The sequence below is a fragment of the Suricata suricatta genome, chromosome 7 (genome assembly GCF_006229205.1).
Source record: "Suricata suricatta isolate VVHF042 chromosome 7, meerkat_22Aug2017_6uvM2_HiC, whole genome shotgun sequence".
NCBI lineage: Eukaryota > Metazoa > Chordata > Mammalia > Carnivora > Herpestidae > Suricata > Suricata suricatta.
Genome location: NC_043706.1, coordinates 85,734,098 through 85,752,359, shown reverse-complemented (window position 1 = coordinate 85,752,359; position 18,262 = coordinate 85,734,098). Strand labels below are relative to the sequence as shown.

General features: G+C 37.1%; 1 protein-coding gene across 10 annotated transcripts in view; it reads left to right on the top strand.

The window, feature by feature from the left end:
* Positions 1–18,262, top strand: part of USP45 (ubiquitin specific peptidase 45) — a 76,058-nt gene that overhangs the window by 39,065 nt on the left and 18,731 nt on the right. For all 10 annotated transcript variants that reach the window (XR_003910644.1, XM_029944300.1, XM_029944298.1 and 7 more), the window contains one exon: positions 5,916–6,003. Coding sequence is in view for 9 of the 10 variants with exons in the window: in XM_029944300.1 (XP_029800160.1) it covers positions 5,916–6,003 (88 nt within the window). In the remaining variant the exon portion in view is untranslated. The remainder of the gene's footprint in view (positions 1–5,915; positions 6,004–18,262) is intronic.

Here is an 18,262-nt window from a genome sequence, read left to right as displayed (position 1 = left end):
AGGTTCAAAGATGCTCTAGAGTGATTGTTTCTTTATACTCATTTATGCCCATCTTTTGCTTCCTTTACTCCTTCACTCCTTTATGTTCCTAATATTGATGTGCTGAGCTGTTTTTGGGTGTTGTCCATGAGGAAATATATGGATATGAGAGAGAGAGAGAGAGAGAGAGAGTGTGTGTGTGTGTATGTACATATATATGGATATGTATATGTATATGTGTGTGCATGTATATATACACACATGTGATATTCTTTGATATGTCATGTACGTAAAGGAGTGCCACCAAATTCTCAAAATACTATATCTTCTAATTTACTAGCTTACTTTCCAACTGTGTATAGTTTAGAGTTTATCCTATCGATTTTTATATCTATAGTTTTTCTTATTTCTAATATTTTTAATTGGCTATATACATATCCTTTAAATTTTCTTTCTTTTTTACCTAGTATCTAGGCTTTTATTGGCAGTGATGCCTTTATGTTTTTTGTACATTCTCAACATATTGTAACATCTTGGAACAGTTCTATAAAATTTATTTGGAGTGAACTAAATGCATTTCAGTTGTTGATTTTTTAACATCAGATTCCTTTTTTTAAAAAATATAATTTTTGTCAAATTGGCTTCCATACAACACCCAGTGCTCATCCCAAGTGCCCACCTCAATGTCCATCACGCACTTTCCCGTCTCCCCCACCCCCATCAACCCTCAGTTTGTTCTCGGTATTGAAGAGTCTCTTATGGTTTTCCCTCCCTCCCTCTCCTTAACTATTTTTTCCCCTTACCTTCCCCATGGTCTTCTGTTAAGTTTCTCAAGAGCCACATATAAGTGAAAACATATGGTATCCGTCTTTCTCTGACTGACTTATTTCATTTAGTGTAATACCTTCCAGTTGCATCCATGTTGCTGCAAATGGCAGGATTTAAATTTTAACTCATTGCCAAGTAGTATTCCATTGTATTATGAACCACATCTTCTTTATCCATGCATCAGTTGGTGGACATTTAGGCTCTTTCCATGATTTGGCTATTGTTGACAGTGCTGCTATGAACATTGGGGTGCATGTGCCCCTATGCATCAGCACTTCTGTATCCCTTGGGTAAATCCCTAGCAGTGCTATTGCTGGGTCACAGGGTAGTTCTAGGTTTAATTTTGTGAGGAGCCTCCACACTGTTTTCCAGAGTGGCTGCACCAGTTTGCATTCCCACCAACAGTACAAGAGGGTTCCCTTTCTCCACATCCTCACCAACATCTGTTGTTTTCTGATTTGTTCATTTCTGACTGGTGTGAGGTGGTATCTCAGTGTGACTTTGATTTGTATTTTCCTGATGAACATCAGATTTGTGTTTTATGATACTGGTTTGTAGGCTCTGTGAGAGGAGAATTTTTTGTTTGTTTTTTCCCATCTTTGCCCCCTTTGCTTTCTTCCATTTCCTCCACCCTTCCTTGTTTCCCCTGCTGCCTTTTTTACCTCCTCTCCCTTCCATAGCCTCTCTTCCTCATATGTCTCTCTTCTCTGCTAAAAATTTCCAATTTTAAGATAGCCTTACCTCTGAACCCTGGGCTGGCCTTGGAGATCCTGATCTTGTACTAGCTTACAGTTACTCACTCTGCTGCCCTCATCTGGGAGATGTGAGAAGAGTCAGTAGGTTTGGCCTAGCTAGTTTCAGTCTCTAGGCTTGTCTGTATCTCTTGAAGCCTAACAGCTTCCTTTCAGGCCCTAGGTAAGGTCAGCCATCGTTAAACAGGGAGCCCAGTGCTGGTCCCTGTCTGAGGTGGAGTACTCTTCATTTTCTTTATTCCTCAGGGATGAGCTCTTTCAGGCCCTGAGCTCATAAAGGCTGTTTTTCCCTCTGGCAATTGTTTTGTGTTCTATTTTTGCTCTGTGGGATTTATTTTGTATTGAATTCCACTTATGCTTTTTTTTTCTTCTTGGTTTCATTTCTTTTTCTCTTTTGTCAGTATGCTTGGAGTAGAGAGAGTTTTTGGATTACCAACAGACTGACTCACCTTTATCCATAAGACCTCTGCACAAATCCACTTGTTCTAAGTTTCTTTGTCGACAATCTATTCCTGTTTTATAAATACGTGTACATTTTCCTCTTACAACTTGGGATTTTTACAAGTGTCCTCCTCTTTCCCACAGTAACATTTTTTTTTTTTTTACTAAGGTACATTTTCTGTGTATGTTTCATTGTCCCCTCATTTTGAATAGGGTGAAGCTTTTCAAATGTTTGGGATTTTTCTCTATATCCTTTAAATTTGAAGGTCTCTTTGGTATTGGTAGCTTAGATAGGCTCCATAAGGGATTATTTATTTATTAAATTTAAATCCAAGTTAGTTAACATATACTGTAATAATGATTTCAGGAATAGAATTTAGTGATTCATCATTTACATGTAATACCCAGTGCTCATCCCAAAAAGTGCCCTCCTTAACGCCCCTTACCCCTTTAGCCCTTCCCCACCCAACACCCCACCAGCAACCCTCAGTTTGTTCTCTGTATTTAAGAATCTCTTATGGTTTGTCTCCCTTTCTGTTTTTATATTATTTTGCTTCCCTTCCCTTATGTTCATCTGTTTTTGTATCTTAAATTCCACACGAGTTAAATCATATGAAATTTGTCTTTCTCTGACTTAATTAGCTTACCATAATACACACTGTTCCATCCACATTGTTGGAAATGGCACGATTTCATTTTTTTCCATCACTGAGTAATATTACATTGTATTATACACACACACCACATCTTTTTTATCCTTTCATCAGTCAATGGACATTTGTTTGGGCTCTTTCCATACTTGGCTATTTGAGGTGCATGTGACCCTTTGAATCAGCATTCCTGTATCCTTTGGATAGAACCTAGTAGTGCAATTGCTAGGTCATAGGGTAATTCTATTTTTAAGTTTTTGAAGAACCTCTATGCTGTTTTCCAGAGCAGCTGTACCAGTTTGCATTCCCACCACTAATGCAGAAGGTTCCTCTTCTTTCACATCCTTGACAACTTCTGCTGTTGCTTGAGTTGTTCGTTTTAGCTATTCTGACAGGTGTGAGGTGGTATCTCATTGTGGTTTTGATTTGCATTTCCCTGATGAGTGATGTTGAGCATTTTTTGGTGTGGTCTATTAGCCATCTGGATGTCTTCTTTGGAAAAGCGTCCATTCGTGTCTTTTGCCCATTTCTTCACTGGATTGTTTGTTTTTTGGGTGTTGAGTTTGATAAGTTCTTTGTAGATTTTGGATACTAACCCTTTATTTGATAGATCATTTGCAAATATCTCTCCCATTCTGTCATTTTCCTTTGAGTTTTGCTCATTGTTTCCTTCTCTGTGCAGAAGGCTTTTAATCTTGATGAGGTCCCAATAGTTCATTTTTGCTTTTGTTTCCCTTGCCTCTAGAAGCATGTCAAGTAAGAAGTTGCTGTGGTCAAGGTCAAAGAGGTTGTTGCCTGATTTCTCCTCTAGGATTTTGATGGCTTCCTGTCTAACATTTAGGTCTTTCATCCATTTTGAGTTTGTTTTTGTGGATGGTGTAAGAAAGTGGTCCAGGTTCATTCTTCTACATGTCACCATTTGCTGAAGAGACTGTCTTTATTCCATTGGGTATTCTTTTCTGCTTTTCAAAGATTAGTTGACCATATGTTTATGGGTCCATTTCTGGGTCCTGTATTGTGTTCCATTGATCTGTTTTTGTGCCAGTACCATGCTGTCTTGATTACAGCTTTGTAATACAGCTTGAAGTCTGGAATTGTGGTGCATCCAGCTTTGGTTTTGTTTTTCAGGATTGCTTTGGCTATTCAGGGTCTTTTGTGGTGCCATGCATATTTTAGGATTGTTTGTTCTAGCTCTGTGAAGAATGCTGATGTTGTTATGATAGGGATTGCTTTGAATATATAGATTGCTTTGGGTAGAGATTTTTTAAGTCATCTTAGAATTTTTTACCCAGTCGTAGGTAGAAGAAAGAAGAAGAAAAAAAATCTAGGTTTGTTTGTTTATTTTCAAGTTAGTTAACATATATGTAGTATTGGTTCCAGGAGTAGGATTTAGTGATTCATTATTAATTTTCTTGAGTGGTTTACAAGCCGGTAATTGTTCTGTGCATAGTTGAGTTGGAGCTGTAGGCAGAGACATGGTAGAGAAAGTTTCTCCTTTGTTCAGGAACAATTTCCTTCCTGTGCATCTACTTTTAAAGCCACAGACTGCTCCTCCTACCTGTTACATGGCAGATGAAGATCCCTGAATGATTCCCTGGTTACCCTTTGCAGCCTTCTTCCACTTTCCTGACCTTCCTTGATGCCTACAGCACAAGTGTCATGTCACACAATTTTTACCTTTAATGGATTACAGCCTTGGAAGCCCAGATAGTGTTGAGAAATGTGTCCATCTTGGTTTCTGTCCTCATCTCTGATCTTCAAGGTAAGCAGTATCCACCAAATTCAGACAGGGAAACCCACAAGGGGAATAAATCAAAGTTCTCAGCATCATGTGGCTTTTGCTGCTACTTAACAAGAGTGATTAACTGAAGTTATGGTTCCTACTACAGGCTAGATTCACTACTGGTTCAGATAGCTTTTTAGCACCAGGGACTTGCATTAGTGCATTACTAGAATGAATGTTTTTTATGAGATAGTGAAGAATGATGCTTAATGTACTGGACTCAAGAATCAAAAGACTTGGTTTTATGTCAGTGACACTCGGGTTGTTCTTCAGTTTTCTCAAGTGTAAAACAGAGTTCATATTATGAATTTCATAACAGCACTGTTGTGCATATCAAATGAGATATGTTGGACATATCACAGGGAGAACATTGTAAACTTGTACTAAAATAAGATATTCTTACTATTTTGTATTACTTTGACAAAATTCTTTCTTCATCTTAGATCAGAGCATTATCTAAGTTTAGTACTCATTTTCATTTCATTTTTGTATTGGAGTTTATTGCAGAAATTACTGCTTTTTAAAGTTACTGGAATCAACTACATATTTGTTGTGTTGATGTCTCCATGATTAGCACCTGATCCTTTAATTAATACAAGGAAATATAATAGTTAAATCCTTAAAATAAATACATCCACAGAGAAACCAGATTATAGTTCTTTATAATCTTTATTCTTTATCTTCTTGTAAGAAGATAATAGATCACAGTGGCTTGGGTTTGACTATTGTATTTTTCCTTGCTCTGTGACCTTGCAAATTATTTAAATAATCCCTCTCAGCCCTCACATATAAACTGGAGAAAGTAGTGCATCCCAAACTTGAGGATTGACATATGTAAAGCTTAACATACCTACTATGCTTGCATGTAGTAGTCACTTGATAAATGAAAGCCATGTTATTCTTTTTTATTTCAAGTTTACTTATTTATTTTGAGAGAGAGACAGAGAGAGAGGGAGAGAGAATCCCAAGGAGGCTCCATACTGTTAGTGCAAGGCCACCACAGGGGGCTTGATCCCAATAACCATGAGATCATGACCTGAGCTGAAATCAAGAGTCAGATGCTTAACCAACTGAGCCCCCCAGGTGCGCTGATAACTAAATTATTCTCTGTGTACTTAAGATCACATCCTAACTGGAGCAGTGATCATATTTGTTTTTTTTTTTTTACCTAGTGGTAAAAGGACTATATACAATCTTTGAAGATATGTTATTTAAAAATGATTTTAGATGAAGGATGCTTGGGGGGCTCAGTAGGTTAAGTGACCAAGGTTTGTAGGATTGAGCCCTGCATTGGGCTCCGGGCTGACAACCTGGAGCCTGCTTGGGATTCTCTCCCTCTCTCTCTCTGCCTCTCCCCTCCATGCACATACACACTCTCTTTCAAATACATTAATCATGTAGTCATTAACAATATGACTTTTGATGGTAGTAATGTATTGATGAAATTATCTGTTTTCTTTCCTGATTTGTTTTAAATCCTAGGGCCCCTCGATTTAAAGGTTTCCAGCAACAAGACAGTCAGGAGCTTCTGCACTATTTGCTGGACGCAGTGAGGACAGAAGAAACAAAGGTCAGATTTCTTCAAATTAATAACACATACTCTTTAAGAAGAGGGTACAAAACTGAAGAAATTGATTTCTACCATAAATTTAATACAGATTGAGAAGTAATTTGATTTTTTTTCTAACTATTCTATTTATTCCTTTATTTATTTATCTTTGGCTAGTTCTTCTAAAAGATTATTTTCGTTTATCCTTTTGCAACCCCATTATCCTTTATTAATACCCTTTGACTGTAAATAACAATTCAAGCTAGCTTAAATAAAGAAAAGGGAATCTAAGAATCTCGATGAAGGGAGGTATAGGTAGGGAGATAAGAACAGGAAGGTTCTCAGGAATCCAGAGAATATTCTCCTTATTTCCCTTGTTTCTTTGGCCCTGTAGATTTTCGTTATTCATCTCCTTGCAAACTACGTAGTTTCTCAGCTTCTCTCTTTGAATGATAGCATATGACCTTCCTGTTTTGCACATGTTGCAGTTCCACATATATAAAAACAAAACTGGCTGTTTGTGAATCCCAGCTCTGAAGAGAAACTTTGTTCCCTCATGTTGGGTTAGGAGCCATTCAAGGTTAAGTCACTTGTAATTAGGGAAGTGGTAGCCAAGCCTCCTGGATCAGGGAATGTTTCGGAGAAAAGAAAGAATGGCTCATGGCCTGGAGAGATTCCCGTGTTCATTGTCATCCTATCCCTTAATTGACTGGGTGGTAGTTCCTTTAATAGTAAATGAGTTAAATTCAACCTTTTTGGTGGGGTCCTATAAATGGGATACAATTTTTCAGAGAAAACACAAGATATTAAAGATGTCAAGTACACAGCACATATCCTCCATTTTCCTCTCTCGCTCAGAGCAGGACATAGTTAGTCATTCGTAACAGTTCTGCTGAGTCTGGATTCAGCCTCAGAATCGTTCTCAACCTACTACTGCAGGCATGCCTTCTCAATCATAATTGTCGTAATAGGGGAAATCCTGTTTTCCATTCAAGGTACATATGCTGCTTACTTTATGCTACTATGTAGCAGAGTAACCATGTGAAAATGAAGTACTTATATTCTTGTGATAGCTTGTTACTATGACACTAGGCAAGGGTGATCCTCCTCTTTTTGTTTTTTAAAATCTTACCTTGAGGGGTGCGTGAGTGGCTTAGTTGGTTAAGCACAAGACTCTTTTTTTTTTTAATGTTTTATTTGTTTTTGAGAGAGAGAGAGAGACAGTGTGAGCAGAGGAGGGTCAGAGAGAGGGAGAGACAGAATCCGAAGACAGGCTCCAGGCTTTGAGCTAGCTGTCAGCACAGAGCCTGATGCGGGGCTCGAACCCACAAACTGTGAGATCATGACCTGAGCCGAAGTTGGATGCTTAACCGACTGAGCCACCCAGGTGCTCCACAAGACTCTTGATCTTGGCTTCAGGTCATGATTTTATGATTCATGGGATCAAGCCCCAAGTTGGGCTCCATTCTGACAGCACGGAGCTTGCTTCTGACCCCCTCCCTCTCTCTCTGCCTCTCCCCTACTTGCGCTCGCTCTTTCTTTATTTCTCTTTCTCTCAAAATAAATAAACGAAAATAAAGAAAAATAAAATCTTACCTCAAATTGTAATATTGTAGTATTCTAGTTTTCAGTAAATAGAGTTCTGATATTTTTTTTATCTTAAAGAATGAGTTAATCACTCTCTTCTCTGCCAAACATTGTTTTTATTACAGACCTGTTCTTAATTGGCTATGTATTGACTTCCATATTAAATTAATTAATTTCAACTTTTAAAGGTGTCAATCCTTTTCTGCCATCTCTCTACTTGATATATGTATAGTTTATGTATATTTATATCTGTATTATGTATATTTAAGTTTGTATTTTAGTTCCAGTTAGTTAACATATGGTGTTATATTAGTTTCAGATGTACAATATAGTGATTCAACAATTCCATACATCAGCTGGTACTCAGCACAGCAGGTGCGCTCCCAAATCCCATCACCTATTTCACCCATCCCCCCACTCACCTCCTCTTAGGTAATCATCAGTTTGTTCTCTGTAGTTAAGACTCCGTTTCTTGGCTTCTCTCTCTTTTATTTCCCCTTTGTGCATTCATTTTGTTTCTTAAATTCTACATGTAAGTAAAATCATATGGTATTTGTCCTTCTCTGACTAACTGACTTCACTTAGATCCCTCTCTAGTTCCATCCATGTTGTTGCAAATGGTAAGACTTGATTCTTTTCTGAGGCGGAATAATATTCCATTTTATAAGTGTACCACATTTTTATTCATTCATTAATTGATGGACACTTGGACTGCTTCTATAATTTGGCTGTTATAAATAATACTGCAATAAACATAGAGGTGCATGTATCCCTTTGAATTAGTGTTACTCTTTGGGTAAATACCCAGCAGTGCGATTGCTGGATGATAGGGTAGTTCTCTTTTTAACGTTTTTGAGGAACCTCATCCAGAGTGGCTGCACTAGCTTGCATTCTCAACAGTACACAAGGGTTCCTTTTTCTCCATATCCTCGCTAATAGCTGTTGTTTCTTATATTTTTTCTCTTACCCATTCTGACAAGTATGAAATGATCTCATTGTAGTTTTGATTCACATTTCCCTAATGATGAATGAGGAGCATCTTTTCATGTGTCTCTTGGCTGTGTGCATGTTCTTTGGAGAAATGTCTGTTCATGTCTTTCATGCCCATTTGGTAATTAGATTATTGTGTGTGTGTGTGTGTGTGTGTGTGTGTGTGTGTGTGTGTTTGTGTGTGTGTGTGTGTTGAGTTATATCAGTTCTTTATACATTTTGGATACTAACCCTTTACTGGGTATGTCATCTCCAAATATCGTCTCCCATTCTGGAGTTGCATTTAGTTTTGTTGATTGTTTCCTTTGCTGTGCAGAAGCTTTTTATTTTGATTTAATCCCAATAGTTTGTTTTTGTTTCTCTTGCCTCAGGAGACCTATCTAGAAAGAAGTTGCTATGGCCGATGTCCAAAAAGTTACTGCCTGTGTCCTTTTCTGAGATTTTTATGGTTTCATATTTCACATGTAGGTCTTTAATCCATTTTGAATTTATTTTTGTGTACAGTGTAACAGAGTAGTCCAGTTTCATCCTTTTGCAAATGACTGGCTAGCTTTTCGAACACTATTTGTTGAAGAGACCATCTTTTCCCTGTTGGATATTCTTACTTACTTTGTTGAAGTTTAATTGACCATATAATTGTGGGTTCATTTCCTCGAAATCACAAACTGTGAGATCATGACCTGAGCTGAAGTCAGATGCTCAACCGACTGAGCTACCCAGGTGCCCCTGTCTTTCCATTTCTTTGTATCATCATCAATTTCTTTCATCAGTGTTGTATAGTTTTCAGAGTACTGTTCTTTTACCTCTTTGTTAGGTTTATTCTTAGGTATTTTACTTTTGGTGCAATTGTAAATGGGATTGTTTGCTTAATTTCTGTTTCTGCTGCTTCATTACTGATGTATAGAAATGTAATAGATTTCTCTATGTTGATTTTGTATACTGAGACTTTACTGAATTCATTTATCAGTACCAGCAGTTCTTTCTCATTCTTTAAGATTTTTTGTATTATATTGTATGTCAACTGAAAATAGTGAAAGTTTTACTTCTGCCTTCCCAATTTAGATGCTCTTTATTTCTTTTTGTTGTCTGACTGCTGTGGCTAGGACTTCCAGTACTACATTGAATAAAAAAGGTGTGCATCCTTGTCTTGTTCCTGACCTTAGGGAGAAAGCTTTCAGTTTTTCCCTACTAAGAATGATATTAGCTGTGGGTTTTTCATATATGGCTTTTATAATGTTGAGGTATGTTTCCTCTAAACCTACTTTGTTGAGGCTTTTTTTTTTTTTTTTGTATTTTGTCAAAGGCTTGCTTTTTCTGCATTTATTGTAATGATTATATGGTTCCTATCCTTTGCTTGTTGAGGTGATGTATCATGTTGACTGGATTTGTGAATATTGAACTACGCTTGCAACCCAGAATAAATCCCACTCGATTATGGTGAATGATTTTTTTTAATGTATTGTTAGATTCAGTTTGCAAAATTTGGTTGAGGATTTTTGCATCCATGTTTATCAGAGAGATTGGTCTGTAGTTCTCTTTTTTTGTGGTGTCTTTGTCTGGTTTTGGTATCGGTGTAATGCTGGCTTCATAGAATGAACTTGGAAATTTTCCTTCCTTTTCTAACTTTTGGAATAGTTTGAGAATAGGTATTAACTCTTCCTGAAATGTTTGGTACCATTTGCCTGTGAAGCCATCTGGACCTGAACTTTTGTTTTTTTGGATTTTTTGATTACTTATTCAGTTTCTTTGCTGGTTTTCTGTCTAAATTTTCTATTCCTTTCTCTTTCAGTTTGGTAGTTTTTATGTTTGTAGGAATTTATTCATTTCTTCTAGGTTGTCCAATTTTTGACATATAGTTTTACATAATCTTTTTTAATTGCATTTCTGTGGTGTTGGTTGTTACTTCTCTTGTTTATAATTTTATTTATTTATTTGAGCTCTTTTCTGTTGTCTTGATAAGTTTGGCTAGAGGTTTATCAATTTAGTTTATTTTAGTTTTGAAGATATAGCTCTAGGTTTCATTGATCTGTTCTCTTGTTTTTATACTTTTATTTCTGCTCTAATCCTTATTATTTCTTTCCTTCTGGTAGTTTTAGTTTGTTCTTTTTCTAGTTCCTCTAGGTGTATGGTTAGGTTGTTTGAGATTTTTCTTGCTTCTTGAGGTAAGCCTGTATTGCTGTAAGCTTCACTTTTAGAACTGCTTTTCCTGAATCTCAAAAGTTTTAGACTGTTGTGATTTTTTTAATTTATTTCTATGTAATTTTTTATTTCTTCTTTTATTTCCTGGCTTAGTTTAGTAGCATAGCATTTAACCTTCATGTATTTGTGGTCTTTCAGTTTTTCTTTATGATTGATTTCTAGTTTCATAGTTTTATGGTTAGAAAAGATGCATGGTATGACTTTGATCCTCTTGAATTTGAGACTTGTTTTTTGGTCTACTATATAATCTGTTCTGGAGAGTGTTCCATGTGCACGTGAAAAGACTGTGTATTCTGCTGTTTTAGGATGGAATGTTCTGAATTTGTCTGCTATATCCATCTGGCTCAGTGTGTCACTCAAAGCCATTGTTTCCTTGTTGAATTTTTGTTTTGATGATCCGTCCATTGATAGAAGTGGGGTGTTAAAGCCCCCTACTATTATTGTATTTTTATCAACTAGTTCCTTTATGTTTATTAACTTTTTTAAAGGTTTTTAACATTTATTTATTTTTGAGAGGCACAGAGAGACAGAGTCCAAGTGGGGGAGGGGCAGAGGGTGAGGGAGACACAGAATCTGAAGCAGGCTCTAGTCTCTGAGCTGTCAGCACAAAGCATGATGCAGGGCTCGAATTCATGAACTGTGAGATCATCACCTGAGCCAAAGTTGGATGCTTAAGTGACTGAGTCACCCAGGCATCCCTGTGATTAACTGTGTTATGTATGTGGGTGCATAAATATTTATAATTATTCTATCTTTTTGTTGGATTGTCCCCCTTATGATTAGATAGTGTCCTTCTTTGTCTCTTATTATAGTCTCTGTTTTAAAGTCTATTTTGTCCAATTTAAGTATTGCTACCCTGGCTTTCTTTGACATCCTTTTGCATGATAAATGTTTCTCCATCCCCTCACTTTGAATCTGCAGGTGTCTTTAGGTCTGAAATTTGTCTCCTATAGGTAGTGTTTAGATGGGTCCTTTTTTTATATCCATTCTATCACCCTATGTCTTTTGATTGAAGAATTTATTGCATTTACATTCAAAGTAATTATTGATAGAAATGTATTTTTCCCATTGTATTACTTGTTTTGTGGTTGTTTCTGAAGATTTTCTCTGATCCTTTCTCTTTTTCTTTTTTATAGTTTGCTAGTTTCCTTTAGTGATGTATTTCTTCATGATACATATAGTGATATGATTTCTTTCTCTTTATTCTTTGCATATTTATTAGTGGTTTTTGATTTGTCATTACCTTCAGGTTTGTATATTATATATTTTGCATATAGCAGTCTCTATGAAGTACATGGTCATTTAAGTTTGAACTCATTCTTTACTCCTTTTCTCCCCATGTTTTAGGTATATGATGTCATGTTTTACATCCTTTTATTTTAAGAGTTCTTCTACTGTTTTTTGGTTGTTTTATTTTTTTTACAGAAATACTCACTTTTACTGCTTTGTGTTTCCTACCTTCATACTGTCACCTTTGGTTTTTCCTTTCCACTCAGAGAGTCCCCAATGCAGAGCTGGTTTAGTGGTCACAAACTGTTTTGGTTTTTATTTGTCTGGGAAACTCTTTACCTCTTCTTCTATTCGGAATGGCAGCGTTGCTGGATAGAGTGCACTTGGCTGCAGATTTTGTCCCATGCAGCACTTTGAATATATCAAACCCTAGCCTTCTGGCTTGGAAAGTGTTGGCTAAAAAAATCCCTTGATGGCCTTACGGGGTTTCCTTTGTATGTAACTGTCTTCTTTTCAAACTGCTGCTTTAAAAATTTTTTCTTTATCACTATATTTTGTCAATTTAATTACAGTATGTCTCGGTGTTGGCCTGCTTTTGTTGATTTTTGTTGGATTTGAATATCTGTTTTCTTCCCCAGATTAGGGAAGTTTTCAGCTATTATTTCTTCAAATAAATATTCTGCCCCCTTTCTTTCTCTCCTTCTTCTGGGACTCTTGGAGTACGAATGTTATGACATTAGATGGAGTCACTGAGTTCCCCAAATCTCTTTTTGTTTTGCATAATTCTTTTTTCACCCCTCTTTTGTTCAACTTGATTACTTTCCATTACTCTGTCTTCTAGGTCATTAATTCATTCCTCTGCTTTTTCCAGCCTACTGTACTTTGCACCAAGCATGCTTCTAACCTTGTTTGTTGTACTCTTCATCTCTGATTATTTTTAATCTCTGTGTCAAGGGTCTCACTGATGTCTTCCACTCTTTACCCAAGTCCAGTGAATATCACAATAATCATTGCTTTAAATATTCCATCAGGCATGTTACTTGTATCTGTTTTGCTTTGATCTCTGGCCATGGCCTTCTTCTGTTTTTTCATTTTGTACAAATTTCTCTACTCATATTGTCTGAGCCTCTGGACCTGTTTCTCTGTGTAAAGAAAGTCAGCGGTCACATGTACCCCAATGTTCATAGCAGCAATGTCAACAACAGCCAAATCATGGAAAGAGCCTAAATGTCCATCACCTGATGAATGGATCAAGAAGATGTGGTTTATCTATACAATGGAATACTACATGGCAATGAGAAAGAATGAAATATGGCCATTTGTAACAAAATGGATGGACCTAGAGGGAGTCATGCTAAGTGAAATAAGGCAGAGACGGACAGATACCATATGTTTGCACTCATAGGTCTAGCAGAACAGGAGAAACCTAACAGGGGACCATGGGAAGGGGAAAGGGTGGGGGAAGAGTTGGGGAGAGAGAGTGAGGCAAATCATGAGAGACCTTTGAATGCTGAGAACAAACTAAGGGCTGAAGAGGGAGGGGGAAGGAGAAGAGGGGTGATGGTTGTGGAGAGGCGCACTTGTGGGGAAGAGCACTGGGTGATATGGAAACCAAAGTGGTAATAAAACTATTTAAAAAAAAAGAAAAGAAAGTCAGCTGTGTTCCCTGTTCAGTGGCCTAATGAAGAGGAAGTCCTGTAGTGCCCTGCCCTGTTACTGTCCCCTGTTCCCTAGGGCCTGGCACTTTAGGGAATTAACTCAGTGTGGGCCCAGACTCAAAACCTCAAGATCAGTAATCACATGCCCTTCCACCTGAGCCAGCCAGGTGTCTTTTGAACATGGTGAGTTTTAACTGAGACCTATCACCACCACTGCCAGAATGGAGGCCCTGCAGATTCCCACATGGGGAGCTGTGTGTGGGCAGGGATTGAGCTGGTCTTCCGGGGAACGGGGCCCACGGCCCTGGGACTAAGGCAAATGTGACTGAGAAGGGCAGTTCCAACAGAGCATAGGGGAGCAGGGCTTGGTGTAAGCAAGTTAGGTGGTGAGTATCAGTACTATCCCCACTCCTGCAGTGGCCCTTAACCTACGCTGAGAAGTGGGGGAGGAAGATTGTACCTACCAGTTCGTTTGTCCCGAGAGGAGTCTCTCTGTGAGTGCTGTCTCTCTGGGATGCACTTGGAGATCAGTAAATAACCTCTGTGGCCCAGTTGCTCTTCAGACTGCTCTTTTGCTGTATGTCCATGTGATGTCTGCCTGCTTTCTCTCCAAGAGCAGCTTAGTGACCTCTCAGCAGTAGCCTAGCCACGTCCTTTGACCTTTAAAATTCCAGGTTTTAAGCACTACTTGTTGCCAGAATTCACAAAATTCAGGCTCTTTTGCTTTCCAAGCCATTCGCTATGAGGACTCATTTTCCCCATGTGCTCCCTGGATGTGAGTCTCTCCCCTTCTCTAGGACTGCAGCTCCCCACTGCAGTGGCCATAATTTGCTTCTCTCCCAAACCAGGTCTCTGCACTTCCCACCTTCTTCACTGTGGCCTCTTCTCTATCTTCAGTTGTGGAGTTTGTTCTGCCCGTCTTCAGGGGATTTCTGGGACATGCAGGATGATTTGATAGTTGTATTCATGGGCTGATGTGAGCCTACGGTCCGCCTACTCCACACTATCTCCCCCTCTGGATCTACTTTATGTGTTTTAATTATGAACCCTACTGTCTTTTATTTAGAGTTATTTTGTTGTCACCTCTCTGAGTTGGTCATCTCCGCAAGGAATGATACTGTGTATTATCTCTGTATCCCATGTTCCTTGCACGTAGTAGGTGCCCAGTGATTTGTTTGTTGAATAAGTTGTCTGTGCTTAACCTTGAAATGGACAATTTCTGTTGAGAATTTGAATTGGGGAAAAAACAGTTTCTTAAATAAGTTATACTACCTACTTTCTTGGAGATTTACTGTTCTTTTGAATAGATTGTAATTTGAATGAACTGATAAAATGGTAGGATAACACATTGTGTTTTACCTATAATTTGTTTTTAAAAATCAATTAAGATATTTACAATTGGAGTGCCTGGGTGGCTCAGTTGGTTAAGTGTCCAACTTCAGCTCAGGTCATGATTTCGTGGTTTGTGGGCTTGAGCCCCACGTCTGGCTCTGTGCTGACAGCTCAGAGCCTGGAACCTGCTTCAGATTCTGTGTCTCCATCTCTCTCTGCCCCTTCCCCGCTCGCTCTCTGTCTTTCTCTCTCAAAATAAGTAAACATTTAAAAAAAGAAGGTATTTACAATTAAGTTTTGAGGACATTGCACAATGCTCCTGAGCTGATATTTCATCATATTTTCTTAGATTTAGAAACTGATGCCAAGAATGGGCGACTCAAACTTGTCTTTCTGACAACGAAACAAATTCTAATTCGATACAGTACTGCTTATTAAAAGCATAGTTTAGTGCTTAATCATCAGTGACCAGTATAAATAATACATTTTTAAGCTTGCTGTTTATTCATTTAGTTTTAACTTTTGAAAGTTTATTATTTTTGAGAGACAGGGAGTGCATGAGCGAGGAAGGGGGCAGAGAGAGAGGGAGAAAGAATCTTAAGCAGGCTCTGTGCTATCAGCTCTGTAATCCAGGGCTTAAACTCACAAACTGTGAGGACCTGAGCCAAAATCAAGAGTCAGACTGATTGAGCCACCCAGGCACCCCTAAGCTTGCTGTTTAAAATTTAACCATAATTATTTCACTATTTGAAGTAGTAGTAAATGTGATTCAGTAACTTTGGCATATGGACATTCTTGTTGAGGGAGTTGATAGAAGGTAGCAAGGTGGGGAGAGATACAAACAGGAATTTGTATTGTGAATGATAAATGCATATTGATGCTTCTGAACATACAGATATATAGGATTTACTTTAAGATTAATTCAGACTATCAGTTTCTAGAATCACTTTTTTTTCCACTATGACTTACAAGGATACATTTACTATATGGTCATGGATCATTATAAATGGAATTAAAAATCAGTTCTCTACATTGTTTTTGTCTGTTGACATTACAAATAAAAGTATAAAATCTATCCCTATTATTTTTTTCTTAGTTTCACTTCTATTGATGGTATTCTTGGCTATAGTTAAGTTATTGTTCTGTCATAATGGTGCATCAGGATTCACAATACCTTAAAAACTCTGGCAATACAGTGGGAAACCTTGCTTTTTGAAATCTCTGATCTTTCTTCCTCTATTTGAGGGTTTCAGATGGTGTGGCAGAACTAAAGTGTCATGTCTGTGGGTTTATTCAGTCCCGTAAGCAAGGACTGTGGTGCCAGTTGCTTCCAGTGAGTACCCGAGTGGAGCTGCATTGTCTGGCCTGGGAACCCCACAGCTGTTCGTCACTGCCATGTGTTTCCTGCCGAAGAAAGGCTGCAGTGTCATGTCTGCCACCAGAATCTTGTAGTGATGATTAAAAACTACTGACCTCCTTTTCTCATTTTCATTAAATTTTTTTTCTTATAACTCTATAAAGTTGAGAGATCTAACATGCTCCTGCCAAATAGAGTGCTAAAGGGGTCATTTGTGCAAAAATTTAAACTTTTCACAGGTGAAACAAATAAAAGCAAATTTCCTACAAGAACTTCTTCTATAGGCGGTCTTTTCCACTTACAGATATATGCTTCTTCACTTGCTTGAATTTGAGCTATCACCAAATTAATGATACTACAATTTTATTCTTAAAGGTATATCACTAATACTTTATTGGCTAGGATTATTTTAAAGGCAGAATATCTCTGTAACTTAAACTGTGAGTGTTTTGTATTCTTATCTTTGAAAGAAGTTTATGGTGGAGATTTGAAATAGTTGAACCTTGACATGGCTAATTGATTAATGTGCTGCAGTTGTTGGCAGTACCCTGGCTAAAGTCTTTTTTTTTTAATCCTAAATGGTTCAAAGCACAGCTATTAACAATGAGAGTCTGTAAATGGACCTAAACCCATTTATTTTATTCAACTTGATGAATTACCTATTTATTAACTCCTTAACAGTTTAGAGAATATAAATTTTATGGCTAAGATACAATAAAAAAGCAAATGTCTAATTGTTTAAAAGTTAATAATTAAAACAACATCATTGTTTTATTTTGTAAGAGTTTGACATTATAGCTTACATTTTAGAAAATGGTAAAGCTCATTAAATAATACTGAAAGTCATGTTTGAATTATTAAAATATTGAAATTGTGAAATAAATTTATAAACAAAGGAGTTTTTATCTTTAGTAGCTAGAGAGGATTTTTATAGTTATGCTAAATATTTAGTATTTAGTATAAAACATGGTATTTATTGAAATCTCTATTTGAGTCCATCCTCCTGAGAATGGAATTTATATCATTTGCCTATAATAGTTCAACAAATTCTATTTTGAAGGTATAAAAGTCAACTTTAGCTCAGATAATACCTGAATTGCATCAATTTTCAAATTTATTGAGTCTGAATTGGATATTATTTCAATATAGCTTTGGGGATACATTTTAATTTTTATTTTCTTCACATATATTTCAAGACACTATGACATGGTATGGATTGCTGCATGTTTACTTTTATACACTACTTCATATATATTTAAGTTTTTGAATCTTGTATCAACTTTCAGAATATGCTTGAAGAGAATAGTGAGCAGTTCTAGAAATAATGTGCTGATCATAAGCCAGTTAATAAACAAAACTCAGTTTCACAATTATTGGGGGAAGGTGTTGAAAGCTTACCATATAATGTATCCTACATACAGAAGAATGTATACAGATGTATGTACAATTTAAAACTGCCTAATTCATTTTCTTTATTCTTTTTAATTTAAAGATAATTTATGCTACTAGCACTTTTCACCACCACACCCAGTGTTTTAGAAAATAGAATGTTTTTAGTACCTTGTTTTCAAACATGGCTTCCTTATCAGGGCTAATCACTTTTTTTTTTTTTTTTACTTTTATGGTAATCATTTCATTGCCTTTTCTTATATTTTGGGAGCTACCTATGTATGCTTAAACAATAGATAGTTTAGTTTTGCATAACTGGGTGGCAAGCACAAACTTATTGCCATTGTTGGATGAAGGCTCCCAAAAGAAGAGGGATTGGGAGAGAGTCTGGAACTTCGTCTGACTTTGACTTTTTAGAATTTCTGAGAGATCTTTCTGGGGAAGTCAGTGGGCAAGATCATGAATGTATTCTGTGCCATTCTTGTCAAAGTTGAAGCAACTGGCAGAGATAAAGGAAAGACCAGGTGCTAGCTGTCTT